General features: G+C 36.8%; 3 protein-coding genes and 2 non-coding genes across 7 annotated transcripts; 1 reads left to right on the top strand and 4 right to left on the bottom strand.

Moving 5' to 3' along the window:
* Window positions 1–208: 208 nt before the first annotated feature.
* On the bottom strand, window positions 209–3,181 carry rpl18a (ribosomal protein L18a). The gene is made up of 5 exons (XM_048155067.1): window positions 3,060–3,181; window positions 978–1,157; window positions 769–898; window positions 439–548; window positions 209–354 (listed from the first exon to the last, which is right to left on the bottom strand). Exons 1-5 carry the CDS (start codon window positions 3,075–3,077, stop codon window positions 262–264), a joined length of 531 nt encoding a protein of 176 aa, XP_048011024.1. The 5' UTR covers window positions 3,078–3,181; the 3' UTR covers window positions 209–261.
* LOC125246495 lies at window positions 603–737 on the bottom strand. Its single transcript, XR_007179897.1, has one exon. It is a non-coding gene; the product is annotated as a small nucleolar RNA SNORA68 (small nucleolar RNA).
* Window positions 1,231–1,365, bottom strand: LOC125246494. Its single transcript, XR_007179896.1, has one exon. It is a non-coding gene; the product is annotated as a small nucleolar RNA SNORA68 (small nucleolar RNA).
* A 124-nt stretch (window positions 3,182–3,305) lies between the features above and the next one.
* dynlt1b (dynein light chain Tctex-type 1b) lies at window positions 3,306–5,735 on the top strand. 2 transcript variants are annotated; one of them, XM_048155068.1, is made up of 5 exons: window positions 3,306–3,443; window positions 3,697–3,738; window positions 5,169–5,292; window positions 5,373–5,450; window positions 5,564–5,735. In XM_048155068.1, exons 1-5 carry the CDS (start codon window positions 3,417–3,419, stop codon window positions 5,632–5,634), a joined length of 342 nt encoding a protein of 113 aa, XP_048011025.1. In that variant the 5' UTR covers window positions 3,306–3,416; the 3' UTR covers window positions 5,635–5,735. The 2 variants fall into 2 exon arrangements, with proteins under 2 accessions (XP_048011025.1, XP_048011027.1); XM_048155070.1 differs by having other exon boundaries at window positions 3,348–3,443; window positions 5,091–5,292.
* tmem181 (transmembrane protein 181) lies at window positions 5,729–16,758 on the bottom strand. 2 transcript variants are annotated; one of them, XM_048155065.1, is made up of 17 exons: window positions 16,463–16,758; window positions 14,339–14,442; window positions 13,939–14,000; window positions 13,126–13,213; window positions 12,074–12,198; window positions 11,863–11,994; window positions 10,580–10,660; window positions 10,273–10,372; window positions 10,069–10,199; window positions 9,857–9,948; window positions 9,705–9,762; window positions 8,230–8,332; window positions 8,099–8,150; window positions 7,470–7,552; window positions 7,090–7,179; window positions 6,950–7,016; window positions 5,729–6,869 (listed from the first exon to the last, which is right to left on the bottom strand). In XM_048155065.1, exons 1-17 carry the CDS (start codon window positions 16,600–16,602, stop codon window positions 6,785–6,787), a joined length of 1,593 nt encoding a protein of 530 aa, XP_048011022.1. In that variant the 5' UTR covers window positions 16,603–16,758; the 3' UTR covers window positions 5,729–6,784. The 2 variants fall into 2 exon arrangements, with proteins under 2 accessions (XP_048011022.1, XP_048011023.1); XM_048155066.1 differs by lacking the exon at window positions 16,463–16,758 and adding an exon at window positions 16,008–16,158.
* Between the last annotated feature and the right edge of the window lie 1,011 nt (window positions 16,759–17,769).

The raw sequence follows: 17,769 nt of genomic DNA, 5'->3' as shown, positions 1-17,769 counted from the left end.
ACACTATTAATGGTTTATTGTATTTCTTTAAAGTTTATTAGTAAGTGACTCTTTTGCATTGACATTTTCACTACAATTAAGCATCCTCAAACAAGATCTCACTACAGCGACTGCACTTTAAAATGACCGTAACAAGTTCATAATCAGCATTAAAGGCATGATGTAAAACCATCTTTGTATTGACTTAAAGATGACAAACTAGACCAGGTGATTTTCTCCACTTTTAATTCGTCTGTAACGTGAAAAGCACAAACATACACTTTAAAAGAAAGTGTTTGGTCTCTTGGTGGTGAAGCGGGGCTTGTGCTGGCGGCGCAGAACCCTGTGAGGAAGAGGGAACTTGATCTTGGAGTCCTGTTGAATCAAGAGACAACATATTAGTTCAAACGCAAGCGTGACTTGTGACCGCATCGTGGCGTGATTGAGGTGCAAACTCACGTGGAACTGCTTGATGGCGGGTCTGCGGCATTTGTTGGCTGGGATGACCTGCACCTTCATGATCTGGATGGAGTGAGCGCGGGCACGATGCCTGGCACCCATGTCACGATCTGAACCACAAACGCATGTCAGTACAGAGTAAAAACACAGAGGAACTAATGATCACGTGTCACACCTTGAATTCACTTTCAGTGGCACGTTTGACAGCCTAAGAAAGGCGACAAGGTTCGGTTTTTCTGTGCGCACACATAGCAAGGGCATGACACTGGGGGGAAATGACCTTTGGGTTTGCGTGCGGGTCGAACACACGCGTGTTTCGGGGAAACTCACAGCACTGAGTGACGGCTCCAGACGTGGTCAGGTCTCTGTACTCGCGGTACATGTTGTGGGTCCCACTGCGGGAGTCGTAACGCAGCCAGATGCCGAAATTTTTCACCTTGAGAGGGGTTCTCTCATAGACCTGTGTGAACAGAAGAAGTTAAAATCCTCTTCTCTGAAACATTGAACTCAATCACGTCTCGATTAAATGCAGTTCGCACCAGGCCGCAGTAGACGGTCTCTCCGTTGGCTTTCTTCATCTTCCTCAGCTGGGAGACGAAGTACCAGAAGCGAGACTTGGCCACCACATGGTTTGGGGCGAAGATCCTCATGCGGTACAGAGGGGGTGTGGGGTTTTTAGCGGAGGGCAACAGACGCCCAACAACCTTATACTCCCGAAGCTGCAGAGATGGAGAGAGAAAGACATTCAGAGATTGACACTTCAGCTGATTCTAACACAGAGAACGAACGATCACATGTCGCACCTTGAATTCACTTTCAGCGGCACGTTTGACAGCCTAAGAAAGGCGACAAGGTTCGGTTTTTCTTTGCGCACACATAGCAAGGGCATGACACTGGGGGGAAATGACCTTTGGGTTTGCGTGCGGGTCCAGACGAGTGTCTTTGCATTGCAATCATTGCTCTAGTATGTTAAAGGGTTCGTTCACACGAAAATTAAATTTCTGTAATTACTCACCCTCATGTCGTTCTACACCCGTAAGACCTTCATTCATCTTCAGAACACAAATTAAGATATTTTTGATGAAATCCGAGAGATGTGTCCATGGACAGCAATATAAATCATTTTCAAGGTCCAGAAAGGTACTAAAGACATCACTAAAACAGTCATGTGACTGCAGTGGTTCAACATTAAAGGCTTAATTCAGCCAAAACAGAGCGTTATGAATCTTGTGTCGAATCATGATTCGGATCGCGTGTCAAACTGCTGAAATCACGTGACTTTGGCGCTCAACCGCTGATTCGACACAAAAGATTCATAACGCTCCGAAGCTTCCTGAAGCCGTGTTTTGACATCGGCGCACCAAAAATATTCTCATGGCTTTATAATGTTAATATTGAACCACTGTACTCACATGAACTGATTTAAATATGTTTTTAGTACATTAATGGATCTTGAGAGAGAAAACGTCAATGTTCAGGCCTCACAGAGCCATCGGATTTCATCAAAAATATCTTAATTTGTGTTCTGAAGATGAACGAAGGTCTTACGGGTGTGGAACGACATGAGGTTGAGTAATAAATTACATTATTTTCATTTTTGTGTGAACCCTTTAATATTATGAAGAGATGAGAATATTTGTGTAATTCTCATACGCTGTTTACATCCAGCCCTTCCAGGTTTTACTTCAGAACGGCGGCTCATTATTGGCCGGCTCCTGCATCAGCATCACACGCACGCGTCGTGCTGATCACATGATCAGTATCAGCCAATACAGAGCCAGAATTCTGACATAGAACCTGGAAGTGCTGGACGTAAACAGCGAATGAGAATGACAGAAGAGATTGTTGAATAAAGTCCTTATTTTTTTGTTTTTGCACACAAGAAGTATTCTCGTCTCTTCATAACATTAAGGTTGAACCACTGCAGTCACATGACTGTTTTAACGATGTCTTTAGTACCTTTTTGGACCTTGAATGTGTGATTTCATTGCTTTCTATGAGAGATAAAAAAATTTGGATTTCATCAAACATATATTAGTGTTCTGAAGATGAATGAAAGTGTGGAACGACATGAGGGTGAGTAATTAATGACAGAAATTTCATTTTTTATTAAACTAGTCAGCCAACTAAACCCTCCACTGATCATCTTTGATCTAGAGTTAGGTCTAGATATAGATTTACCCAATATCTTTATGCATATTTAATTAAATACGCGCGAAAAATTAATAATCATCGTCATAACGGAATGCGGACACTGAGTGGCCTAAACACACCGATTACGATTAGCGCTCAGAAAACAAAACCCGTGATAATCCACAGCAGGAGAATCTCACTCTATAATATAACTGAGAGTCACTGAGAGTGTGTGAGAGAGTAAATCAGCTCTGAACCCTGAGACTGTGAGTGTGTGTGTGATCACCGATCAGCACATGGAGCCATTCTCCAGCCGCCATGATTCTCACCGCCATATTCAACACGTCAAAGCGAATTTAACGCTTTAATCCTAAACGTGTGTCGTGTAAACCCGCTGTTATGGATAACTGAGTGCCTTATACGGGTTTTCGGGTGATAATTGTGAGATTTACGCGACTATAAAATGATTTAAGAAGGATTTTACGTACTGTGCCAGACGCCTTCATGGTGTCTCTCGCCGACGGCCACTGTGAAAGAGGAAGCAGCAGGGCGGGGAATCCTGACGTCAATCCTCCTCCGAAGGGCGGGGCTTACTGGAGCCGTTTTTATTGGTCAGTCAGAGCGATCAATCATATTTGTATGTTTTTTTTAAATAGTATTTTATTTTATACATACGTGACTTAAATGACTAAATATTTAAAATATCATGCTACATGACAAATAAAATACACCATCATAATTATACCTCTGAAAAGCGTGACATATGTCGTCCCTCCGTCGTGACTTGTACGGTGCGTCATTTCCATGACAACCGTTGAGGCTTTGATCGACAAAAACAACGAAACATGGATGATGATCAGAGTGCTGAAGAGGTAAATATGATCAGATGTTTTTTAATATAATAAGAAGAATAAAATATGCTTGCTTTAAGCCCTTATATATTACTTATAACGCTTTTATTCTTTGCGGGTGCAGTAAAGCTAGTCGCTAACAGCTGCTAACCGATTCACCTGAACACACACACTACTGAAGATCTCAGAGTTTCTTCAATTAAGAGCCTTAAAGATTTAAACAGAGTCTCTCTCTGTCATAAAGATGTGTTTATTCCTCTCTGTTTTCCTCTAGACTGCCTTCGTGGTGGAAGAAGTGAGCGGCATCGTTAAAGAGGTGTGTGTGTGTGTGTGTGTGTGAGAGAGAGAGGGAGAGATGCTCTGCTACATCATAATTATGAGATAAAAGCCGAAATTATGACATAATTATGACACAAACGTCAAAATTATGATGGTCAATATGACATAAAACGTCGAAATTATGACATACTATACATAATTATGACAAAACATTGAAATTATGACAGTAATAAGTATGGCATAAAAGGTCGTAATGATTACATAGTCATAATTATGACATAATGTTGAAATTATGACATACTAAGTCATTATGGCATAACAAAGACATCTCAAACAATGTCATCTTTGCATTAAAAATGACATAACTGAGTGAATGACACTTAATGACAGTTGTCATAAACATGCATAAAACCTCCTTCATATTCATGACACGTGTCATGTCAAGATTATGAAGGTGTCATGTCAGTCTTATGCACACCCCTTCAAGTAAAGTGTTACCCTAAGGAATAATTATGGCATAAAAACTAAAAATTATGACATACTAAGTCATTATGGCATAAAATATTTTGACTAAGTCATAATTATGACACAAACCGGCCAAATTATGATGGTCAATATGACATAAAACGTCAAAATGATGACCTACTAAGTAATAATTATGGCATAAAAACTAAGTATGTCATAATTTTAAGTCATTATTGCATAAACATTTTTGACTAAGTCATAATTATGACACAAAACAGCCAAATTATGATGGTCAATATGACATAAAACGTCAAAATGATGACATACTAAGTAATAATTATGGCATAAAAACTAAGTATGTCATAATTTTAAGTCATTATGGCATAAACATTTTTGACTAAGTCATAATTATGACACAAAACAGCCAAATTATGATGGTCAATATGACATAAAACACCAAAATTATGACATACTAAGTAATAATTATGGTAAAATGTTGAAATTATGACATACTAAGTAATAATTATGGCATAAAAAGTAAACATTATGACATACCAAGTCATTATAGCATTAAAAGTTGAAATTATGAAATACTAAGTCACAAAATTCCCAAAATTCTGACGGTCAATATGACATAAAATGTTAAAATTATGAAAGTAAAAATTAAGGATACAAACATTTATGACATAAAACATCGAAATTATGAGTTATAATTATGAGATGAAAAGTTGACATTTTTGACTGTAAATTTCTTTAGTGACTTTAATTCAGAATTTATACTTTGTCATAATTTTAACCTTTTGTCAATTTCTACATAGTATGCCATAATTATGATTTCTCACGATTATTCAATTCTTTTTAAGTCAGAATTTTGACTTTATCTTATAATTTACTTTTTACACCATAATTTCTGTTTTATGTCAGAATTTTGATGTTCGCCTGTCGTGAGATGATTGGACACAGGTTTAGCATGTCTGAGCTGACGGTGTGATGATGTGTCAGTCTCTCGAGGGCGTGATCGGGCGCAGCAGCTACGAGCACAAGCGTGTGAGTCAGTGGACGTCCAGCGTGGTGGAGCAGTGCCTCGCTCAGCTCAGCAAACTGGGCAAACCCTTCAAATACATCGGTCAGCATCACATCTGTCCATCCATAACATCTGCAGTGAAGCAGTTCACCAGCTGACCATCTGTTTCCTCTCTCCATCAGTCACCTGCATCATCATGCAGAAGAACGGCGCCGGACTGCAGTCGGCCTCCTCCTGCTTCTGGGACACCACCACAGACGGTAGCTGCAGTTCTACACACACACCGTGAAGTCATTTTGATTAAAAAAAGCATAAAAATACCATAATATGTTTATAATATTGAGTTTTTTCCTCTCGTTCTGTTCTTCTGCAGGCAGCTGCACCGTCAGATGGGAAAATAAACACTTGTACTGCATCGTCAGTGTGTTCGGACTCGCCATTTAGGCGCAAAACTGCCAGACGTGTTCAACTTTCAGTATTCCTGCCTTATATGAAGTCAAAACCCTTTCTGTACAATAAAAGCACACAAATCCACATCTTAAAAATTTCAGCACGTTTTATTCTCTTCACAACAGTGCAATCTGTGCCTTGAGTTTGTCTGCAGGAGTGTTTGGACCGACATCATCCTAACACTAATGACGCAGTGCTTCTGGGACATTGCATCAAAACATCCACCACCGTTCTTAAACTCAAGTAAATGTACATCTGTAAAGACCTTCAAACATCATTACAGCTCAAATTAAACGGCTTTAAGACAATGAAGTGAACGAACAGTGCTCAAAACAACCGTTTCCACAGACCTGATGATTTCAGTAAGTGATTCAGACCCACAAAACAATAAATACAACAAAGACGGCGAGAGAAACTGTTTACAGGCACAATAAAATAAAAAAAGGAATGTGAGAAAAGAAGGCTTTTGGAATGTAAAACAAAAACACAAGGCTTGATTTCATCATCAAAAATGACAAAGGAATTCACATGATCTCTATACTGGCAAAGTGACTCAAACAAGCCAGAAAATCTTCCTCACACAGTCTGAGGGCGAATCACGTGAAGCGTCCAGGTCATATTTCACTCCCAAAAGCGCAAGAAACATTTAAATAATGTTATGCATTTTGTTGGGACCTTAATATTCTTGTAGTTTCATGACAATTAAACACTTAAGTGCACTGCAAAAGGAACAAAATATATATTTTTTCGAACGTAAACATTATTTGCAAACATTTGTGTTACTGAATTTAATGTTTACTGAGATCATAGTGCTTAATTATGTCATAATTTTTAGTTTAGAGGTGAAATATAATCTGGCCATTTCTTCGTGACAACAGTGGTTCAACAGTATTTAGATTAGATGTACAGTTGATATTTGCACGCTGCCCTTCACTGACCTTCCAAAAACATCATCATCATCATCATCATCATCATCAGGGCGGCTGGAGTTACATTCAAAAACACCACTTTACCTTTAAAAATATATCAGCCTGTATATTTACACACAGTATATAATGACACTGGCATCATTTCAACAGTAAGTCTATATACATCCCTCAAATATACAGGAGCGATCCGGAGTCACACCAGATTCACACTCGGTTCAGTCGCTCTCGCTCCCATCCTGGTATTTGGCGGTGGCTTTGATGGCGCGGCCGTTTTGAAGAGGCATTTCTTCATAATCGCTCCTTCACAAACACAAAACAAGAGCAGCATGATGAGAAACGGTCGTTTTGAACAGTCGGAACATGTGATGCGGGGAACGTACCCGTAAATGACTTCATCATCCGAGTCATTGAGCATGGAGAAGGCAGGGTTGTCTTTCAGCTGGGAATCTGGGATACGGAAAACACATTTCCATGACAAAAGGAGTCACTTAAAATAGTTCAATAGTGTTGAATAACTCACCGTAGAGAGCGTTTTTGGAGGGCGAGTAGACGAACGCTAACGTGTAGAGATAGAAGTTCAGGAGGCCGTAGAAGGACAGAAATTCAGCTGGTGGAGAAAAACGTTCAGGAAAAACTCAACAGAGTTGATTTTTCATCTGACCAATCAGAGCAGAGCATCTCTCAAAAAGGCGGGGTTTAGAGAGACAGAATCTTTGATCGAAGCGTTTCAGACACTGAGAGAAAAGAGCTGATGCTGCAGTGGATCTTATGAGGAAATTAAAGTGTTTTTTGGCTTTAGATGAATGTGAATCTGTTGTAAGAGACTCAAAACACACTCAGGAGACTTTAAAATAGCACAATAGAGGCACTTTAACTAAAAACACTGTAATAAAAGGATATAATTCTGGTAGTGGGTGGAAAGTTCGGCAACAAAGTTGTCTTGCAAGGCCTTGGAGCCGAATCTCAGGTACAGTATGACCACACTGATGAAAGAGAAGAGGGAATTACATCACATGACCATCTGTTTGAATCATCAGATGACTAGATACTGTTCTAAATGCCGTCTACGACTTTATTTGTCCAAAAAAAAATATATAAATAAATAAATAAATAAATCAATAATTGATGCATCATACAAAAGACTATTTCAAAAAAATGTTGTTCTTTTGAACCTTCTATCTTGAGTTTTCTTCACCTCATTTAAATAATTAATATGCAGAATAAAGGGGCGGGGCCTGGTTGAGTTAGTTAGTAGTGTGTTGAAACTGGCGGTTATGGTAAGGGGCGGGACATTTCCCAAACACCAATCACAACACACTGCTCCAGCCGACCAATCAGAGCACATTGTGCTTTTCTGAAGGAGGGGCTTCATAGAGACAGGAACTAAACAGAGCGTTACTGACAGACTGGGAAGAGAGGAGCTGCAACAATGGAGAATATGAGGAAAATAATCAACATTCAATCTAGTAGAGCCCAAAAACACCATCAGGTCCTCTTTAAATAGCAGTACGAGAGTATTTTTAGGTTACCTGATCATCAGCACCACCAGTGTCAGCGCTGTCAGAAACTTCAGCCGCAGATCTGAGCAAATGAATGAAGACCGTGAAGAAAAGCCTGCATGTTAATGCTACACTTGCTCTTGATGTCATTAGCGTGTTACCTGTGTACGGCATGTTCTTCAGCTCAGAGCAGGCGCGCACCACCAGAAACACCAGATACAGAACATACAAACACACCACCAGCAGGAAGAAGATCTTCATGCCCTACATCAAAAACACAATTTTTAACTACCATTTTCTTTAAAGTCATAATGAAATCTGATGATTTATCAGTGCACATCATTCATGTTTCTCATAATCTTGAATCAGAATATCTTCTCTGATGATGAGGGCGGGGCAACCTGTCACTCACATGAGATCAGCCAATAGCAAACCACAACCATCCAATCAAATGTTCTTGTTTGAGAAGCGTTTCACTCGGATATACGACACAATAAGAGATCAGCGCAACTTCCCTTTAATGTTGACTTTAATATAAGTCGTGTTTATCATCTGAAACATGCTGTGACTCATATAATGCAATTAATGTCAAGCACACAAAACACACATTTGTATTTGTTTGTTTTTTATTTTACGCGTGTAGGCGTTTATAACGAATGTCGCTATTTCTGTACTTATATTTTTCACGCCTATTCTGTTCTGAATACCATTAAATGTCAAGGGTTTGTTGTGGAGTGACAGGAACTAAAATACATGTTTATAATGTTAACATCTGGGTTTTATTTACCAGTATTTTACATCATTTCTAAATGTAATAATAAAATGTGACTTTTTTTTCATTCAACAACGCAACTTTGATGTGATATGACTTATTTTTAGGAAATTATGCATCAAAAAGGATCTATAATGCCCCTATTACTAGATGTAATATAAGCAAAAACACGCCGTTTTTGTGTGTGTCCCTTTAAATGCAAATGAGCTGCTGCTCCCGCCCCCTTTCCAGAAGAGGGCGGAGCTATAACAGCTCAACAACAACAAAGCTGGAGAATCTCACGCAGCCAAAATGACGAAAGTGTTCAGCCTTACTTTGTTCAAACCGGAGTCGACACTGATGGAGAGACTCAGGAAGAAGTTACAACTTTTAGACGTTTCTGAATGGTTAGTGGATAAATTGATGTAGTTGCTGTGGAGTTGATTCAACTCATCCACTAGCATGTGCCGTCATGTTCATCTTTTGTGTTGAATTGACCCTCGTTTGTGAAGCAGTCCGGCGTAAAATGACGGCATGACAACAACACTCGACTACAACAACTCTTCCTCTTCTCTAAAGCAGCCCAACATGGCCCCGCCCCCTTTGTTGAGTGTTCTCGGGGGCGGGGTTTATGTAAATTTTAGGGTTAGTGATGTCACAAACCCAGGAAGAAGCTCGTTGTAGTCCCTACCAGCCATTTGTTGTAGTCCTGTAGAAAATATCTCCTTTGCATTGAACCTTGCAGATGTTGTTTATGATCAAACAGCAACATTACACACTAACTAAAGTTAAAAAAGTGAACCCACCCCTTTAAATATTAATTTTTGAACTTATTTTTATTTAGACTGAGGTGTCAGGAGTAAAACACCAGTGAAGGAAACTCACCTGGAAGTTCTGGATGTCCACTTTGTACTGATACGTGGGATCCTGCAGCTCATTCACCCTAATAACAACAACAAATGATAATAATCCCATAAATCACCAGCAGTTACAACCACCACTGAGGAAAACACCAACTAGAGCAGCGCATTTCTCACGTTTGCCAGATTCCCAGTGTGACGGCCGATAGCCACAACAGTCCTACGATGATCAGCTTGGGCAGGTAAAACGTCAAGAACTTCCTCTCGCCCTGCAGACGAAACAACAGATCGAGATCCTTCAGATGAAACCACATTCTCACATGTGTTCATTACATTATGATCACAGACTTTAGATACACAAAGAATATTTGTAGATATTCTGAACGCACCTGCACTCTGATGCCGTGATACACACACAGCCAGAAGAGCAGCAGCGCACACAGAAACAGAGCCTGGAAGAACGCGTCCAGCGTCCCCGGAAACCAGCTGTTCACCAGGAACGACAGCGGGAAGAAGGGATCTACAACACAGAGAAATTACATATCATTAATCTACAGTATTGTTTTAAGTTTGGGGTCTGTGAGATTTCTCACCGTTATAGAGCAGCAGCAGAGGAAGTAGAATCGACATCCACTTCTGCTCGATTCCCCAATCCCTCATGGAGAACTTCCGCAACGAGTGCGCAAACATACACTACACAAAACACAACGACTTTAGATACACATTCATGTTACTACATATGGGAAAAAGTGCAACATGCAATATATGGTGCAATAAGCCCCGCCTTCTAAATAAAAGAGCCAATCGCTGATTGCTAATGTCATTGCCTTAAAGGGACTTAAACGATCATGAACGACTCAATCACTTGTGATGTGCAGACGGTTTGGAGCGGTCACTCACCGTCACTATGAAGGTCATCACTACAAACACAAACCGGAACCAAATCTCCACCTGAGAGAACGTGGCGTTGTACATCTTAAACTGGTGAAGAACGGAGAGAAACAGGCTCGAGGTTAACCGTGTAATAAGTGTTACCTGCATGTATTTACATCTCTAGCTAATTAATTTCTGTAATTACATGTATAATTACACTGTTGACCTTCCCTTACCTCTTAAACCTACCTATACTACCAGACCTGTCCTGACTGTACTCGTATCCACCTCAATAACAGCACAAGTGATTTCAATACAACACTATAAACACTTTTTCTTTATGCAAGGTGCAGAGTTAATGCAAGACCAATGATACTAATGAAACAATTAATAATAAGAGTCTAAACATTTTTTTTACTATTAAAATAGAGTTTGAGAGCTTGAGTGAATGATTCAATGACTCACTCATAAAGACTTCACTTGTTTCATTACTGAACAAATCTGTTTTTGAATGAATCTCATAAATGAATGATTCAATGACTCACTCGTGACAACTTCACTTGTTTCGTTATTGGATGAATGTGCATTTTTGAACAAATATTTTGAACTAATGATTCAATGACTCACTCATAAAGACTTCACTTGTTTCATAACTGAACGAATCTGTGTTTTTGAATGAATCTCATGAATGAATGATTCAATGACTCACTCATAAAGACTTCACTTGTTTCATTACTGAACGAATCTGTGTTTTTGAATGAATCTCATGAATGAATGATTCAATGACTCACTCATAAAGACTTCACTTGTTTCATTACTGAACAAATCTGTGTTTTTGAATGAATCTCATGAATGAATGATTCAATGACTCACTCATAAAGACTTCACTTGTTTCATAACTGAACAAATCTGTGTTTTTGAATGAATCTCATGAATGAATGATTCAATGACTCACTCATAAAGACTTCACTTGTTTCATAACTGAACAAATCTGTGTTTTTGAATGAATCTCATGAATGAATGATTCAATGACTCACTCATAAAGACTTCACTTGTTTCATAACTGAACAAATCTGTGTTTTTGAATGAATCTCATGAATGAATGATTCAATGACTCACTCATAAAGACTTCACTTGTTTCATAACTGAACGAATCTGTTTTTGAATGAATCTCATGAATGAATGATTCAATGACTCACTCATAAAGACTTCACTTGTTTCATTACTGAATGAATCAAAAAAAATGTTCAGAGGATGTGCAAATACCCTTTAGTTTTGTCTGTGAAACACGATTAATAATCTGAACTTACAACAAAAGTGACATTTTTGATGTTGTCCTTCAGGTCGTCCTGTAGGTTCCTGAAGCTGACGTTGATCTTGTACTGCGTGTAGTTCAGGTAACCCAGATGCAACACGATGATCTCATCACACGCCTGCTGATGCTGCAAAACCATCACACACACACTCATGAAGATCGGAATGAACCGACGACGATCACACACAGAAGAGCGCAGCACTCACCGCGGGGCAGTGAAGGCTTCTGTTTTTGTTATGCACATTGTCGCTGATGCGCATCACGCTGGCGTCCTGCATGACGCCCTGCAGCTCCACGTTCATCCCGAACTCTCTCAAACCCAGATCTACAACTGAACACATTCCATGAGAGTGTCACCATTCTGGATACATCGAGAATCACGATTTCACTTTAAAATAGAGATCATGATTCTCCTACGATTCTGAACTGACAACTGAACAAAATGTAATTTACTAGAGCTTATGACAAAATGTTAATTGCTGCTGTCTATTAAAAATAATTAAATTATTAAAAAAAAACAAAAAAAAAAACAGGTTGAATGAATGATTCAATGACTCCCTCTTAGACACTTCACATGTTTTTTTTTTACTGGATGAAAGAAACCCCATGAAACGGTTGACAAACTACTTTCTTTCCTGTTCTGAAGAATTTCCTATTAACTCCAGTTTTAGTTTCAAGTCAAGTCAAATGTATTTATTTAGCGCTTTTTATAATACACTGTTTCCAAAACAGCTTTACAGAAAATCAGGATGTTAATGTTTATAATATATGAATATCTTCTTGCCTTATAAACAGGGTTATTATCATTAATTAAAACTAATAAAAAACATTTCTGATAATTGAAATAATGCTGAAATAAAAAAAATATATAAATATTAGTTTTGAAACTAACTGAAAAACTGAAACAAGTTTAAGTTGAAAATAAATAAACTAAAAGTGAAATAAAAATTAAACCTAAACAGCAAAATCTTATAAAAGAAAAACGAATAAAATGACAAAAGCAACAAAATGACTAAAAATTCAACTAAAATTATCACGAAAACTGAAAATATAAAAAGCTAATTCAAAATATTAATAAAACAATTAAAAAAACTGCCTTAGTCACATCAGATTAGAGATTGGCAATAATATAGTTTACATTTTGCAATGACACAAACAATAAAGCAACTTCATGAGTCTTTAAGCAGTAAATGTTTAATGAATGATTATTATTGATTAAGATAAGAAGCTGTTTCTGAATAAAACTATGTTTTCTCACGGTTGTTGTTGAGCTGAATGATGCATGTGAGCCAGAGCTGCTGGTTGTAGTTGGACAGCGGCTGAGATCGGAGGTCGAACGGGCCGGTCTGAGAAAACACGGACACAATTCACCACACAAAAACACTTACACTACCGTTTGGAACCACTGAGACACAATGTTTTAGAAAGAGTCTCTTCTGCTCACCACGACTGCGTTATTTTAATCAAAAATACAGTAAAAATTATGAAATATTATTATAATGTAAATCAGCTGTTTTCTATGTGAATATATAGTAAAGTGTAATTTATTCTAGTGATCAAAGCTGAATTTTCAGCATCATTACTCCAGTCTTCAGTGTCACATGATCCTTCAGAAATCATTCTGATATGATGATTTGCTGCTCAAGAAACATTTATGATTATTATCAATGTTGAAAACATGATACATTTTATTTTTCAGTTCAGGATGAATAGAAAGTTCAAAAGAACAACATTAGAAATAGAATCTTTTGTAACTTTTGTAACATCATATTAGAATGATTTCTGAAGGATCATGTGACACTGAAGACTGGAGTAATGATGCTGAAAATTCAGCTTTGATCACAGAAATAAATTATATTTTAAAGTATATTCAAACAGAAAAACTTTTTTTTTAAATTATAATAATATTTCACTATTTTTACTGTATTTTTGATCAAATAAATGCAGCCTCTGTGAGCAGAAGTGACTCTTTTACAAAAATCTCAATTACACTGGTGGCGATTTCTTCTTCTTTTTTTTTTTTTTTTTTTAAAGATAATTAAGTCTATTTTCGCAGCATGACAAATCTCACCTTTGATCCATTGACGCTGATGCTTAAACCGTTGTAATAATTCTCACTTATGATCTTCGGTCCTACAGGAGAAACATTCATCAGTCAACTGAAGAACAAACTCATCTTCATATTCTGAATTTCAGTCCTGAACTCAAAATGAATAGTTGTGTGACTTCATCATGACAGAAGACACAAATTGTAAATATGTTCCTGTCAAAGACAGTGTGAGCAAATGCATTTAACAAAAATAAAATTACATAAATAAAAACAGCCATTTTTAACTGTTGTTTGAATCTCATGTGATCTGCAGGTTCATTATCCACACAGACCTTCACTGTGACTCTCTCAAAGGAACAGCAGGTGAATGCTGGGAAACGGCTGAATCGGCCCACTGTCAGCAGGAAACCAGAGATCTCACCTGACACACCGATGAGGGTAGAGATGCCGAAGCAGAAGAAGAAAACCACGAACACCAGAACAAAGTGCCTCTTAGAGAGAGTGTAGAGACGCATGGGGGCCAACCTACAGAAACACACGGACACAGCTTATAACACACTCGCTTTATGATGCTGATGTGAACATGTCTGCGAGAATTCACGTAAACACTGTCGGTTGTGCCTTAAAGGGTTACTTCACCCAAAAATGAATTTCTGTCATTAATTACTCATCCTCATGCCGTTCCACACCCGTAAGACCTTCGTTCATCTTCAGAACACAAATTAATTAATGCACACACAAGTATTCTCGTCTCTTCATAACATTAAGGTTGAACCACTGCAGTCACATGACTGTTTTAACGATGTCTTTAGTACCTTTCTGGACCTTGAATGTGAGATTTTGTTGCTTTCTATGAGGGATAAAAAAAACTTGAATTTCATCAAAAATATCTTAATTTGTGTTCTGAAGATGAATGAAGGTCTTATGGGTGTGTGACGACATGAGAGTGAGTAATTTTCATTTTTGGGTGAACTAACCCTTTAAGCGAAGGTAAACAGTTGACGTGTAACATGATATTAGATCCGTGCATTAGCTATTAATATAATAAACCTGCTGCTATTAATGATAATAAAGCAACAAAAGAGGGAATCACTCACTGCTACTGACTGAATCACTTTTGTAGTTTTAATAAGTTTATTTGTAATTAATGCACTATGTGATTTTTATTTTACTTGAATGATTCTGTTAAATAAAGGTAAAATGAAAAACATAAAGCACTGTTAATTTAATATTAATAATATATTGTATTAGTTCTACTGTTTGCATCTTAGTTCTTATTTTTAATAACAAAAAGAACTACATTGTGATTATTAATACCGTAATTATTATTAAGAAGAGAATTGAAGGAAAAGGTGAATTAAGAATCATTTTAGAATCAAATCGTGAGAAAAGTGAAGATTCACACCTCAAAATAATATAAACATTAAAGTATATAGTTATTAAGTATATATTGCATGACATTTATATTATTTTCAATTTATTTATATTACGTTTAGAGGCTGCAAACATAAATATAAACACTGTATAATATCTAAATATGTATTTATATCCACTTGCACAATGATACTAACAAAAAGGAGTGTAAAAATAAAATATACATAATTTGAATCACACGCACACGCACATATACATTATATATATACATATTATACATACATATATATTTCAACCTTTTCATTATTATGCGTGCACAGTTTTAGCAATGGTACTTAAATGAAATGAAAATAATGTCACAATGTCATGTTGCATTACAAAACTTAAAGATTTAGTATTGAGGTCAAAACAACCAGAAAGATGTTCAAACCGCCCGCCCACACACACACACACAGGAACATGAAATGAGATCACGCCCACAACATCCGACATATGTTGTGTAAAACACAAAAACATTTCCAGCAACTCTAAATATAATCCATCAATTATTTATAATTATAAACAGGCAGTGAAGCGCGCGCACGTGCGCGATCGGCTCTCACTCACTCCGAAATCTGGACAGTCACTGCAAATCAGACGAAAACGCGCGTTTATTGAACACAAACGGGTCTAAGTGTGTTTGTATGTGATGCTGTGATGTCCATCCACACACTTACCGCTCCATCGCGCTGATTTTATTCCATTGGCGGCGCGAAATCCGCGGATAAATCAGGATACTCTTGTTGACGGCGCATATCCGCACACATCAGCCCACTGACGTCACCCCGCGAGGTCATGTGACCTCCGCCGCACTGCGCATGTGCTATCTGCGTTATTGGTTTTATATCGATTAATAACGCAAGGTATTAATTTAACATGTTTTAATGTGCATGTGACTTGTTAATATGGAGGGCTGCATTTAAAACGAACATAAACATTATACATATTATACAAATGAAAATATAGTGTGAATTCAGTGTCTTGATCAGGGAGTAATGAGAAATCTGTGTTGAATTTGAGCGCACGATATTTTAACACGCCATTGTTTGTTTGTTTGTGCGGTGTGAAATACACAGAATTCGTTCAATAAAAGCGTTTAAAGCGTTCGACATAAATGTGTTTGATCTGTTACCTGTAGAAGCGCTCGTTTTTGTACGGCGTCAGATCCTCCTTCAGCTCGTTGCAGGCTTCTTGTATCTTCTTGCAGAAATGCTTCATCTCGCTGATCAGCGGGTTTTCAAAGCTGCAGTATTCGCTGTCCGGCCGCTCCATGGCTTTTCATTGAAAATGGCGTTTGAAGGTGTTTTTGCGGATCTATTGAGTGGAAATGCAGGCAAAGCGCTTTAATTGTGCAGGCTGGAGGATCCGCACGAGCTGATCGCCTGCGCATGCGCGTTCAGGACCACGGACAGGGTTCAGTCCACAGAGAGAGAGATTCACTACATAGGGCTCTTACCCTAATATAGAGACAAACATGTCCTTTGAAATAAAATAAAACATTTTTTTTTCAATATTTAAGAAACCCCAAATAAAAATCGTAATTGTATATATTTATATAAATATTCTCTAAATTGTGTTAAAATGATGCATTGGTTTTAGTCTGAATTATACAAAAGATGCAGTGAGTGAATTTAATATTTCAGAGAACCATTTAAAAAGCAAATGTTGTGGAGCTATGTGTATATGTTTATTTATTTATATATAAATAAATATAAATAATATAAAATACATTTTAAAATATAATATATAAATATACATTTAATATTATATATATAAATAAAATATAAAAAATATAAAAATAAATAAATATAAAATAAATATATATATATATAAATCTAAAAATATAAATTAAATATATAAATAAAATAAATCTAAAAATATAAATTAAATATTATATATATATAAATATATATAAAATTTAAATCTAAAAATATATAAATAAATAAATAAATAAATAAATAAATATATATATATATATATATATACACACACACATATAAGGATGTAAATAAATATTAAGATGTTGAGAAACCCCTCATAAAAAGGCATTTCTAAAAATTGATGTAAAATTATTCTTTAAAATTACCTGAATATGAAGTGGCTTGAGTTTATATTATTTTTAAAAATAAGCAAAACGATATAATGCACTGATTTTAGTTTGACTTATACAAAAAAAGAGAGAGAAAATGCAGTGTGCAAAGAAAAGAAAAATAACAAAAGTTAGCAATAAACTGAAATTATTAACTGGAAATGAATAAAAAATAAAACTAAAAAAATAAAGCAAAAAAAAAAAATGCATAAAATTAACAACTAAAAGCCATTTCAAATCATGGTACTTCATATTAAAATCATGTTTCACCATTGCACTTTTGTTAGTGACAAAAGCATGCAAATGTGTATTGAAATTTCTTAAACAACATCGGTGTGTTTATGTTTTGC

The sequence above is a fragment of the Megalobrama amblycephala genome, linkage group LG14, assembly GCF_018812025.1.
Source record: "Megalobrama amblycephala isolate DHTTF-2021 linkage group LG14, ASM1881202v1, whole genome shotgun sequence".
In the NCBI taxonomy this organism is placed as follows: domain Eukaryota; kingdom Metazoa; phylum Chordata; class Actinopteri; order Cypriniformes; family Xenocyprididae; genus Megalobrama; species Megalobrama amblycephala.
This window is presented reverse-complemented; position numbering and strand designations above follow the sequence as displayed.

Bases quoted from the DNA above. Each gene is read 5' to 3' on its own strand.
- rpl18a (XM_048155067.1), bottom strand. The intron at 899-977 runs GTGCGAACTGCA...CTGTTCACACAG, and splicing joins AGACCGTCTACTGCGGCCTG to GTCTATGAGAGAACCCCTCT. The intron at 549-768 runs GTGAGTTTCCCC...TTTGTGGTTCAG, and splicing joins TGGAGCCGTCACTCAGTGCT to ATCGTGACATGGGTGCCAGG.
- dynlt1b (XM_048155068.1), top strand. From the start codon at position 3,417: ATGGATGATGATCAGAGTGCTGAAGAG. The intron at 3,444-3,696 runs GTAAATATGATC...GTTTTCCTCTAG, and splicing joins ATGATCAGAGTGCTGAAGAG to ACTGCCTTCGTGGTGGAAGA. The intron at 5,293-5,372 runs GTCAGCATCACA...TCTCTCCATCAG, and splicing joins CAAACCCTTCAAATACATCG to TCACCTGCATCATCATGCAG.
- tmem181 (XM_048155065.1), bottom strand. From the start codon at position 16,602: ATGGAGCGGCCGGACAGCGAATACTGCAGCTTTGAAAACCCGCTGATC. The intron at 10,200-10,272 runs GTGAGAAATCTC...TCTGTGTTGTAG, and splicing joins TCTGCTGCTGCTCTATAACG to ATCCCTTCTTCCCGCTGTCG. The intron at 7,180-7,469 runs ATATCCTTTTAT...GTTTTTCTCCAC, and splicing joins TTCCACCCACTACCAGAATT to CAGCTGAATTTCTGTCCTTC.